Raw genomic sequence first — 13,386 nt, forward strand, 5'->3', positions numbered from 1 at the left:
GGATGATGATATTGCTGTTGTCAGTGCCTTCGTATTTAAGATTTTAATTTACAGATGAGCCGTTGAATTAAAATTGCTGTCCAGGTGCTGGTCTGCATTGGTAGTGGCAGTCTCTTCACTGGAGATTTCCTTACACCCATGAAATCATGGGTCTGGACCAAAAATTATCCTTATTGTTCTTCTAGGCAGTGGGACTGCCTCAAGGAGGACTTTCTTGGGGTGATGTCACTGGCAAAGGCTATGAAAAATATATAATGGAAGAGCATGTAATGTTGCCTGACTTGCTTGTACTGACTTAAGATATTTATGTTGCCAGGTTATGATGTTGCTGGGCCAGTGGCTATTGGGTTGTCCCACTGGAAGAACCCATATGCTCAAGGTGGACCTCCACTGTCATCTGATCTGCCTCTCTTCATCTCCAAAGATGCAGGCATTCCTGTGTATCACCGTTCTTTTACTCGAAAGACTGATGTAGGGACCCCTTTGTCTTGCCCAGCTTCACTGTCCATCACTCCAGTGCCTTCTTACAGCAGCAGCAGCCAAGAGACTCTTAGTCAAGATACGACAGGTAAGAGCTTTTAGCTTCTTTGAGAGAGGGTGTGGCTCAGGGCTCCGCTTGCTTTAGTCCCTTTCCACATCACACTGAAACATAAGTGGTACTTAAAATTCTGATTGTGTGACAGCCAGAGTACCAAAGAGCCAGCTGGATTCTCATGGAATTGGTTTCCATGGGTTCCCACCAGGGTAAATTTGGAAGTAGTTGGTTATTGATTCAAATGCCTTTAATCTCGAGTAAAAGATGGTGGCAAAACATCCTCCTCTCTTAGCGGAGGTTGAGGAGCATGGATGTGGAATATTACATATACTGTCAGATTTTGGTAGTATGTTGATTAGTCTTCCTACTTTTCTTCCCTCCCTCCCCACCTTTCTCTCACTTCCTTTTTAATATAAGGGATGGCTCACTGAATATGGGAAGAAGGGGAAAAATAAGTTGCAAATGAAAATGTTTAGAAAGGAAAGAAATTGATAAAAATGAAAAAAAAACTAGAAGTACTGAATTCATTATAAAAGATTTAACAGCTGTGAAGGCAAAAAAAGGCCCAACTCTTCAACCTTCATTCAAGTCTCTCATTAGATATTTAAAGATCTAGAACTGATTGACCATTCATTGAGTCTCCTTGTTCTCAAACGACTATTCATTTTCTCCATGTGTGGTGCACCTTGCTCACAAGAGTTTAGGTCTAGTGCTCTGAGCAATGAGAGCAGAAGTGCTTATGAGAGTGATTTTTCACTGATTCCTTGGAGATCATCTTCAGCCAATTAAAGAAATGTAGAAACGCCAAAGTGGTTGAGTCCATTTTGTCACTGCATTTAAATTACAAAGAGAAACAGTGGGGGATCATGTCTAGAGAGCTGGCTTCAGAGTGTGGAGGAGCTATATATCGTTCCTGCCTCACATGTATCCTGGCTCTGTGATCATAAACATGGTTGTCTTTCATCTACTCTCTCTTGCATTTACTTCTTATGTATTTGTAGTCTCCTCCATTAGAATGTAAGCTCAATGAGGGCAGGGACTCTTTGCTTTTTCATTGTGTCACCAGGACTTACCATGGTGTCTGGCAAACAATAAGCATTTAATAAATAGTTATTGGTCATGGTACCCTGGAAAGAACTCTGACTCTTAAATCAAAAGACCTGGGTTCAAATCCCCATTTTGATATGTATTATATGTGTGACCTTGGGCAAGTCATTTAGTCTCCCTGGGCCTCAGTTTCCTTATCTGTAAAATGAAGGAGTTGAACTGCTTGGCCACTGAGGTTCCTTTTCATTCTAAATCTGTGAGCCTCTGATTAATTATGAAGGAGCTGATAACTAGTGGCAATGGAGGGAATTTCCATACTGAGAGTCTCCCACAGGGATGAAATCACAGGTTTGGATTTTTTTTTAAGAATGTACGTTAAAAGTGTAAATTATTTAGACTTTCCTCTGCCATTTCTTCCCCGTGTGGATAATGGTTCTTTGGAAGCAGTGATATGACCAAGAAACTAACTCTTCTAATCTAGAAATCTTCCACACCTGGATTCCATTAGTCACTTAGTCATGAGTTCACAAATGCTGCCACCTAGAGGTAAGATCTCTCCATTGCATATCAAATGGTTATGGCATAATTTGAGGTTGGGTTTGATCAGGTCTCATATACTAAATTTTTGAAATGTCCTCTGAGAATCTTTCAGTCAAAATTGGTGCTTCATCAGCATCACAGACAGGAACATGTTCCCCTTCCATTTTTAAAGATAATTGTTTTTTCCATAATGTGTATAGTTTGACGTGCTGATTGGAAATCAGTAATCCAAGCCCTGAAATCATCTGGGCTTGCCAATGTAAAAGTAGTGACTTAAAGAATTTTCTAGTTTCTCTCATTTCATTTTTTAAAATAAAATTGTTTATTTTCAATGAATAAAAATTTATTTTTTCCATGCCCCAATTATAAAAAGAAAAACAAAACCTTTGTAACACAGATGCATCATTAAGCAAAACAAATTCCCACTCGGACTCCATTCAATAAATATGTTTCATTGTGAATATTTAGTCCATCACTTCTATGTAAGTCTGTTCCGATTTCTAGAGAAAGCTGGTTTCTGTACACAATGGCTTCAAGATGGTATGAAACTAAGAGGTGGTGTGCTCTTTCTGGACAGGGAAAATGAGAGGCTGCAGAACCACCTGAAGTGAAGCTTCCTGGGAGGTAACAACTGCCACATTACCATTTCATCATATCTCTGTTACAATGGAGTATTTTTTTCTCCTGTAGATCACCATAATCAGAAGCAGTCTGATTTCAGTATGCAGTGTCTATTTTTAACTGGCAGTTTTAAAAATACAAAATGCTATTTGATTCCTGGGAGTCTTACTGTTAGCAATGAGATATTGAATTCCCCTCTAAGGCAATCACGTTGCTGTTTTTTGTTAGATTCACAGAGATGGAAAGGACTTTTAAATATACTACTATGAAGCAGCTAATTTTCTTTTTAAAATTGGAGACTGTGTGGTTTGTCTATGTTTAAAACAGGCTCACAATTACATTCATACATGTCTTATAGTGATTACTTGATTTTTAGCATAGTGCTGGGCCTGGAGTCAAGATGACTCATCTTCCCAAGTTCAAATCCAGTCTCGGGTACTTCCTAGCTGTGTGACCCTGGACAAGTCACTTAACCCTATTTGCCTCAGTTTCCTCATCTGTAAAATGAGCTGGAGAAGGAAATGGCAAACCACTCCAGTATCTCTGCTAAGAAAACTCCAAATGGGGTCACAGAGAATTAGATGTGGCTGAAAAATGACTGAACAACGTATCTTAGAAGATAGAGAACTGAAAGACCTGGGTTCAAGTTCCCCCTCTGATATGGGCGATGGGACCCTGGGTAAAAGACTTAAAATATCAGTGTTCTAGGGAATTCTCCAAGTCTGTAAATTACAGAGAAGGTGTGCATCTGCACTGATGTAGGGAGTCCCCTCTAGGAAGTTCCTGTACTGGTTAAATCACAGGTAGGGTCCTTCCATAGGCACTTAGACATCACAGTGGATAGAGCTCTGGGTCTGGAGTCAGGAAAACCTGAATTCAAATGCAGCCTGAGACACTTTTACTAGATGTATAACCCTGGGCAAGTCACTTAACTCTGTTTGCCTCAGTTGTGAGGATCAAATGATATAATCATCGTAATGCACTCAGCACACTGCCTGGCACATAGTAAGCACTATATACATGTTAGTTGGAAATACATTGTAATACCACGTACTAATATAGTACTAAATACTAATAGTATGTATAGTACCATGCATTAATCCTGCCTTTGTCACTTATTAGCTGTGTGATTTTAGGTAAGTCCTTTCACACCTCCTAAACTGGCCTAATTGTTGTTTCTCATACATGATGCCATGTCTTTACACTGGCTGTCCCCAGTGGCTGAAATGCACTGCCTCCTCACTCCTGCCTCTTGGCTCCCCTGGCTTCTTTCTAGTCTTGGCTGTAGGAGGCCTTTCCAAGTTCCCCAGTCCCCTCTCTCTCATCCCTACAACTAGCACCTTTCCTTTGAGATGATCATCCTTTTACAGTGTAGAGATCTCAGATCTATGGAGTTATTTGTATGTTGTCTCTTCCATTGGACTGTGAACCCTTTGAGGGCAAGGGCCATGTCTTCGCCTTTCTTTGTATCCCTAGTGCTTAGCATAGTTCCTGGCATGTAATAAGTACTTAATCAATGATTATGAAATGATTGACCCTTTAGAGTCTCAGGCAAGTCTCTGAGACTTATGGATTGTTTTGCTCAGCCTCTCTAGACAGAGTTCTCACGCAGATGAACATGTAAGTGATTGTTGATGTACTGTTTTTTTCCAGGGGTATCAGTTTTCAGGGGAATTGGCCTCACTTCTTTTCTGTTTCTTTCTTTTGCTTGAGTTAGGAGAAAGCATGCTGGAAATTGTCAATCAGCTCAGATATTTCACTGCAGTATCAGAGAATGTGGGAGCTGTCCAGCTGGAAAACCAAAAACATCATCTCTATTAACACCCAGTAAATGGCTGTCCAGACCTCTCATGAAATTACCTTCTGTAATAGGCAGTTCATGACTCTTTTAGGCTGGCCATTCCATTTTGGGGAGCTCTCATTGTTAGGATGTTTTTCCTTAATGCTATCTAAATCTGCAGCTTCTACTCTTTGCCCCCATTCTGTTCTGTGGGGCTAACCAGAACAAGTTGAATCTCTTTTATGTGTAAGGGACCTTTATATACTTGTACAACACTCTTGGTTTAACCCACTAAACTTTATTGAGCCTAAATATCCTCAAGTCTTCCACCCACTTGTCATATAGACTGGTCTTCTCTCAAGATCCTGTCTTCCCTTCTCCTGAAACACAGTAGCTTAAAGAATCATGGGATAATGGATCTAAGAGCTGAATGGGAACTTACAGGTTTACAAATCTAGTCCAGTCTCATTTTACAAATGAGGAAACTGAGGTGAGTCAGTCAATAAACATTTATTAAGTGCTGTGCTAAATGCTGAGGATATGAAGAAAGGCACAAGTCAATCCCCACCATCATGGAGGCTAATGGGGAAAATAGCATGTAAACAACTTTCCGCAAACAAGCTATATACAAGATAAGTTGTAAATAATCAACAGAGGGAAGGGGTAAAGGAAATTGGGAAAGGCTTTCTGAGGCTGGAGAAGTTAAGCTTCTTGGAATGTGGTACCCAGAACTGAGCACAAGATTAGAGCATCATTTCCTTCATGCTTCACAATGTTATATGATAAATGTGTTATATTAATAAAATTATATCATTTATTGCATCTTTTCCCTCTTCCTCCTCCTTTCCCTTGTGTACCTTATTTCTTCTCCAGACAAAAATGGTGGGCAAATTCTTAACATTACTACAGATTGGCCACTCACTTAGAGCTTATAATCTTAGACAGTTGCCCTCGGCATTGAGAAATTGGGTGACTTGCCCATGATCACACAGCTTTTGAACTATAGCTACCTAGGGAAAGAAATCAGAATGATACATGAACAAGATTATGAAGGGAGAACTGGAAGGGACTTTGGGGACCATCTAGTCCAGGGCTGCTTCTAAACCTGGGGTCTGTGAACTTTAAAAATTAGGTTTCCTTTGTAATCTTTCTTATTTTATGCATTAAAATCATTATTCTGAGAAGAGATTCATAGGCTTTACCACAGGGGATCCATGACACAAAAATCAGGAAGAGCCCCTGATCTACTTCAACATCCTCATTTTACAAATAAGGAAACTGAGGCAGGTAAAGGTTAAGTAACTTACCCCTGATCATACAACCAGAAGTTAGAGGGAGCCTACAGAGACTGTCTTCAAATTTTTATTCATTTATAAAAATGAGTAATTTATGCACCTTTGCAATAGTCTACAGAGCATTAAGCATGAAAGGGTAGTAGAATAACAACTTGTCTCAGGATCATTTCTATCTGAACTCTATCAAACAAGATTAGAATGAGACAATAGAAATAGTAGTCATCCCAGGGACCACACATCGTAGAATAATAATGACATGATTATTGTTGTTAGCAGGATTACATGAATTTTTTAGTTCCTGGACTGCATTATGGATCTGGAGATTAGAAAATGAGTTAGCAATAATTATGGTAATCCTGATAATAATAGCAAGTGTTTATATAGTCCCTTAAGGCTTGCAAAGTACTTTATAGATTTATCTCATTTGAGCCTTAGACCAACCAGTGGATATAGGTGCTGCTATTGTCCTCATTTCAGAGATAAGAAAACTGAGGCTGAGTGTGCATAAGTGACTTACCTAAGGTCATGCAGCTATTAAGTACCTGAGGAAAGATTTGAATTCAGATCTTCCTGACTCTGGGTCTAGTCATCCATCCTCTGTACTACCTAGACCCCTTTTCCCCAGTAAAGGATGAATACTTTATTCAATCGAAAAGAGTAGTATGACCAGTATACATTGCTGCCCACCATTCAGTACAAATAACAATATCCCAGGGTTCTAGCTTCTGTCTCTAAGACAGAGTTTGAGTGTTCACATGTATGTTGCCATGTAATTCAGAGTAATTCATGAAGGTATTCCTTGACCTTATTAAATAAGATCCCTGGCCTTGCTGACATTCAGAAACAATATGCTGCAACCTGAAAATGAGCTCTTGGCTATTATTAATTTGCCTTGGATGAAATAAGGTACCTCGGATCTATTTCTCCCCCACCCCAATCTTCTGTCTGCCATGCAGACCTCACCTTTTCCTAGTAGAATGTGACTAGATACCCCTAGGGCCAATGCTAAAGAAAAGCCATGAGTTTTACAGGTCAGGGTCAGGGCATGCTGAATATGGGCATTGCAACCTGAGCCCCTGAGGGAACAATTGGGTGCTGTGCAATCTGACCACCAATAGAGTGGTGGCTTATTCTGCCAGAAAGACTGCAGGACTCCTTTGTGGCTGTGCCTCTCATCCTCATTCTTCATCTGCTGTCTATCCTGGCATCAAGCAGCTGTCCTAAAAAGCTTTCTGTGGGAGGGTGTTGGGGCTCCTTGAGATGTCATTAATGGAAGGGAATACAAGGGAAGATGGAGAATTAGAGGGGGAAAAGAAACACAGACTTTGGGGATCCTCTCTGTCTCTGAATCTGTCTTTTTTGTTTTTCTCCTTGGCTTTCTATCTCTTCCCTCCCTTTCTCCTTCCCTTCCTTCCTCCTTTCCCCCCTCCTTTCCTTCTTTCCTGCCTGTCTGTAACTTCTACCATTGCTCCTGGGGCCAAGGAGAACAACTCTACTCCCTCTTCCATGTGACAGACCTTGAAATACATGATATGTCATGTCCTCCTAAATTTTCTCTGGCCTAACCATGCCTATTTCCTTCAACCAGTTCTTCTGTGGAATGATCTCGGGGCCCTTGCACCCAAGCAGGGGCTGCATACAAATAATCACAGGATGGCTAAGTTGAGGTGACATCTCTCAGGCCATCTTGTCTAACTCATGACCTATACCAGACTGAGATTCCTCCCATCCCTGCCTCATGCCTGACTAGTGGTCATCTAATTGGTGCATGTGTGACAGCATGCCATAGTAGACAGAGGGCCAAGTCAAAAGTCAAGAAGACCTGGGCTTAAGTCCTATCTCTACCACATGTTGACTGTGTGACCCTGGGCAAATCATGTAACCTTTCAGTGGCCTAGAACAGCTATGTCAAACTTGAAGAGAAATGGAGGCCACTAAATTGTACATAAGGATTCCTGTCAGCTACCTATTGACTTAGAAATACATTATATACTCTTTTTTTTTTGCTGATACATCAGCACATTAAAATCCAATAGGAATTGCATTTTCATCTAGTCCAGCTCTCACTGAGGACTATTGAAAACCCTGCCTTCTATCCTGAAGGGTTCTCTAAGACTCTCAGTAGCAGAGAGGGTGCCAGTATGTACTGGCAGAGGAAGTTCCTCTCTTGGAGTTCCCTCTGCTGAATAAATGATAGGTCTGGTCACATGATACAATTCTTCTATTTAACATGTAATGGTAAGAATTATGATTATAAGAAGTGGAGTGTGAAGAACACGCTTCCAAGTTCTTGCCTCCTTGCCATTCCCCCATGTCTTGTACTTCTTTCCCTTCTCCCCTCTGCCTCTGAGAGTATCCTAGCTGCCTTCAAGGCTAAGCTGAGGCACTACCTCATTTGTGATGGTAGTCTCCCCTCTAGTAGTCTTTTTGATTTATTCCTTATATGTTTTGTATATATCCTGCTGTTTTTTGTGAACATGTTATAGCATATAAGCTCCTCAAAGAAATGGTCTACTTTTGTCTTTGTGTCGCTAAGATGGAGCACGGTAACTGGCACATAGTACACTCTCCCTCTTTCTGTCTCTCCTCTTTAAATATTTTATTTATTTACTTATTTTTAATTTTGAACATTCACTTTTATAAGATTTTTAGTTCTAAATTTTCCCCCTCCTTCCCTTCTCCTCTCCCCAAGATGGCATGTAATTTGATATAGGCTTGACATGTACAATCATATTAAACGTATTTCCATATTAGTTGTGTTATGAAAGAAGAATCAGAGGGAAAAACCAGAAAAAGAAAAAAAAAACAAAAAAGAGGAAAATAGCATGCTTTGATCTGCTTTCAGACTCCATAGTTCTTTTTCTGAATGTGGATAGCATTTTCCATCTTTAGTCTTAGAATTGCCTTAGATCATTGCATTGCTGAGAAGAGCCAAGTCTATCAAAGTTAGTCATTGCACATGTTACTGTTACTGTGCACAATGTTCTCTTGGTTCTGCTTCTTACTTCACTCGGCATCAATTCATGTAATTCTTTCTAGGTTTTTCTGAAACCTGCCTGCTCACCATTTCTTATGCAACAATAGTATTCCATTACATTCATATACCACAATTTTTCAACCATTCCCCAAATTGATGGGCATCCCCTCAATTTCCAATTCTTTGCCACCACAAAAAGAGCTGCCATAAATATTTTGTACGTATGGGTCCTTTCCCCATTTTCTGATCTCTTTGGAATACAGACTTAGAAGTTGTATTGCTGGATCCAAGGGTATGCATAGTTTTATAGCCCTTTGAGCATAGTTCCAAATTGCTCTTCAGAATGGTTGGATCAGTTCACAACTCCACCAACAAAGCATAAGAGTACATAATATACTCTTAATAAATGTCTGTTGATGGATTAATTGACTGAGGACAATAAAGGAGGTTTTGAACGCTTTGAATGTGAAATGGTGGTGGGGCGTTCTGATGAAAATGTCCTAAAAGTGAGGGAGAGGGGCTGGAAATGAAATGAGAGGCCAGAGCTGGAGAGAAAAATATGAAAGTCATATGCCTAGGGCTAATAACTAAAGATGGGGGGGGATGAGATTTCCAAGGGGGAGAGAGAGAAGAAAAGATGGCCAAGAATAGACCTTTAACAAATCCTCACTTGAATTGTTCCAGATGAAGAGGCAGAGGATTGACTAGAGGTAAGAGGAGAGCCAAGATCAATGTACTGTCATTCAGATCTACTCAGCAATATCTAATGTGTCTAAAAACAAAGGGAGTAATCGATATTGCCTGTCAACTGTGTTCAGAGCAGTAGAGAGGTGAAGGCTGATGGGCACTGAGAAGACACCATCACATATGGGGATGGATGCATTTATTGATGATCCCTGGGCAATGTTCTCAGACTGTAAATTGTAAGGAGAGGTCTAGCCTGTCTTGACAAGAGGAGACTTTCTCATCTGAAAGTTTCCTTCACTGATGAAACCTCAGGTTCAATCCGTTTTCCTTTGATGATGCCTTAGGTCTCTTTCACTTCTAAATCTGTGCTCCTGCGAGTCTCACAGTGTGTTCATTGATTTGTACATAGACTCATTCAATAAACATTTTTAATCATTTCCAGTGTACAGTGTGCGCAATGCAGTGCGCTCAACAAGTCAGACACAAAGAATCGTAAAGGCTCAAATCTCCGAATCCTAAACAACAAAACTCCCCATTTTTCTTGACTCTTCTTCTGACCAGTGATATCCTCTCTTTCCCCTTCTCTTCCACTGCTAAATTTGCTTTAAAAAGCATCTCTATCCAATGCTTCCTCTTCACCACCTCAGTCCTTTGCAGTATGTCAGAGCCTTCTCCCTGTCCGAAAGGAATGGTCTGACAAAATTTAAAAGTTACTTTGTTTGAAACTCAGAAAGTATTTCCCCCATAGAAGATAACTGCCGTCAGCCAGCAAATATTTATTGTGTGCCAGTTACTGTGCTGTGTCCTAGAGAGACAACAAAAAAGCAAAAACAGTGCTAGGAACCCAGGACCCAGGTTCACAAAAGAATACGTGATACACATAACTAGGTAACTGTAGAACCGAATCAGCCTTTGTCACATCATTTACATTAAAAATGCATTTTGGGGCAGCTAGGTGGCGCTGTGGATAGAGAACGGTCCTGAAGTCAGGAGGACCTGGGTTCAAATCCGGTCTCAGACCAAACCCTTGACATGTACTAGCTGTGTGACCCTGGGCAAGTCACTTAACCCCAATTGCCTCACCAAAAAAAAATGCATTTTGAGTTTGAGCAGGATAGTAATGCATCCTTCCTACCACCAAAAAAAAAACAAACCAAAAAATCCTCAATGACAAGGACCCCAGCCCTGGCCAGCCTTCTTGTACTGGGCACCACAGGGAAATCATTCACTTCTGGTATTTAGCAGCATTGGAGTTTTTTGATAATTCCATATGTACTTTCTTCTATGACTGAGTGATGGTGTATAAGATGTTCTCTCTTGCTGATGGGTAGAGAAGGAAGTGCTACGGTGGAAAGAGTCAAGGACCTGGGCTCTAATCTGGGCATTGCCATTTACTAGCTATGCAGCCTTGGCCAAGTCACTTTGCCTTGTCTCAGTTTTCTCATCTGTAAAAGGGGAGTCTAGACTAGATGACTTCCAGAGACTAGAGTATGATGATCAGCATGGTGATGGGGCAATAGCCCATCCCCTGGAGGGCCAGTTCAATCACCTGGGAATGGTGACCTGGAAAACAGCTGACTGGGTGATGGGGACATGTTAGCTGTCTTCAAGTTGAAGGGTTGGAATGTGGAAGATGGAGTAGACTTGTTTTCCTGGGCCGCAGAAGGGCAGGTTTAGCAGCAATGAATAGCAGTTGCTGAGACTTGTTTTGCCTCTTGCAAGGAAAAATCTTCCTAACAATTAGTGTGATCTACTTTATGGCTACAAGGAACCATAGAGGATATCTAGACCAACCCATTTCTTTTACAGGCAAATACACTGAGGTTCAGAGAGGTTGTCACACAGGTAGAAGTAGCAGAGCCAGGAGTTGTCTTCTTATTCTGAACACAGTGACTTTTTTCATCGTATCACTCTGCCTCCAAACTGGGGAACAGGTTGTCTTGAGAGGTTGCTAGCTCCCATTCTGACCCTTTCTGGAAAGCCCACTCGTTTGGGATGATACAATCCAGATTCCTGTCTAGGACTGGCTTAGACTGGATGCCATTAGGAGATAACTTCTAACTCTGAGACCGTTCAGTACTGTCCCTTCTGACTCAAAATCCTTTGATGCTGATCTGTACATATTATTTTTCTTAAATTACTGCTGCTCAGAGAGAAATAATTCCTCTAACCAAAAAGAGGACTTTAGTAGGCTTACATAGAAAAAAAAATTTAGGAGTGGAGGAAAAATTGGAATGCGAAGTTAGACCTACAACAAAGGCAGGATATTTACTTCATCTTTTTGCCAGAAGGGGGAGCTATTTCTTAACTTGCAGGTAAATAGTAATTAAAGACCTTGGGATACTTTGTCTCTAAAAACTCAATGAGACATTCCAAGACTTCTGTCATAAACACTGCGCTCCTCTAGTACTTTATAATTTTCAAAACGTTTTAACATCATGGGTACCAGCTCTCATCCAAACCATCTTCATAGGAAAAACCTGAGGCAGAACAAAATCATGGGGATGGAGAATGGGGATGGAAGGATGGGCGTGGGAGAAGGGCAGGTTAGAATGCAAAGTCATAGGTCCTCAGCAGAAGGTCAAAAAACGGTGGTGCCAGCATAGACCCAAGGCTAGGCCTCCACATCAAAGGACATTCCAGGCAGTCACTGCAACTGTGGCCCCATGACATAATGCAGAGAATCCTGTTATTTGAAGCCTGAGGGCCTAAGTTCAAACACTGGCTCTGCTTCCAACTACTTTGTGACCTGGGGACAAGTTGCTTAGTCTTCTAACCTCAGTTTCCTCACTCGTAAAATGCAGGGCTTAGACTAGATGGTCCCTACAGCTCCTTCAGGCTTGCAATTCTATGTCACTATGAAACCCCCTACCATCAGTTGGATCTTGGATACCTAAAATATAAATGGGTGGGGAAGGTGGGGCAGTAAAGAATTTTACTTTGAACAAACCGCTGACTTTGTAGGCAGAAGAATCTGGTTTCAATTTCTGTTTCGGATGCTTACTACCTGTGTGACTTTGGACAAAGTATTCACTGTCCCTAGGTCTTCGTTTCTTCATTTGTTAAGTGAGAGGATTTTGTACTCGCTGGCCCTGAGGTCCTGTCTAGCTCTAGATATATGATTTCGTATGAAGTTTGTCCATAAATTAACAAGCAGCAAGTGACTGCTTATTATTAGCTATGGCAGTCAGATGGGAGAGTGATTTGGTGCTTACTCTTTTTCCTTGGCCTGATTGATTCTCTCTCTCCCTCCCACCTTTCCCCATCATTTTCTTGCCTCTTCTGAGATATCCCTGGATCCTGACCTTGATACATAGCTAGCTGTAGAAAATGCTGTTGAATTGCTGTGGGCAAGGAAGGAGTAAGGTGTCTTCCCATTCAGCATACATTTATTAAACACCCACTACATACGAGGCACTTGTATCTTTAATCCTGCTGAATGTGGAGTGGAGTTGGTGCTGGACTTTGCTAGTTGTGTGTGTGTGTATGTGTGTGTGTGTGTGTGTGTGTGATGAGCTCATTAAAATCCTATCTCATTTGCTCCTCAACCTTCTTCAGACAGAGGTTAATTGACTGGCCTAGGGTTACAGTTAGTCTGAGGCTTCATTTGAACTCGGGTCTTTCTTCCTGACCCTAGACCCCGTGCTCTATAAGGTTGAGTGAACTATTGCATTGGTAGATAAAATGGTTGCTTTTAGAAATTGAACAAAATGATTAAATGACATAACACATATAAAGAGTTTTGAAAACCTTAAAGCACTACATAAGTGTTAGTTATTAATATTATTATTAGGATTAAGTCTCATCTTCAGCCTGCTCAATGAGACTATTATTATTTTTGGCTGAATTTATATTGATATTTTTATTTTTACAAAACATACATTTCCTGATGTATCCCAGAGGT

At 40.8% G+C, this 13,386-nt stretch overlaps 1 protein-coding gene across 3 annotated transcripts in view; it reads left to right on the forward strand.

Moving 5' to 3' along the window:
* The window catches only part of ANO4 (anoctamin 4), a 415,292-nt gene that overhangs the window by 23,583 nt on the left and 378,323 nt on the right, over positions 1-13,386 (forward strand). For all 3 annotated transcript variants that reach the window (XM_020982322.2, XM_020982323.2, XM_078146765.1), the window contains exon 3: positions 317-568. In XM_020982322.2, coding sequence (XP_020837981.1) covers positions 317-568 — 252 coding nt within the window. The remainder of the gene's footprint in view (positions 1-316; positions 569-13,386) is intronic.

Source organism: Phascolarctos cinereus, unplaced genomic scaffold (genome assembly GCF_003287225.1).
Source record: "Phascolarctos cinereus isolate Bilbo 61053 unplaced genomic scaffold, phaCin_HiC Scaffold_1;HRSCAF=81, whole genome shotgun sequence".
Lineage (NCBI taxonomy): Eukaryota > Metazoa > Chordata > Mammalia > Diprotodontia > Phascolarctidae > Phascolarctos > Phascolarctos cinereus.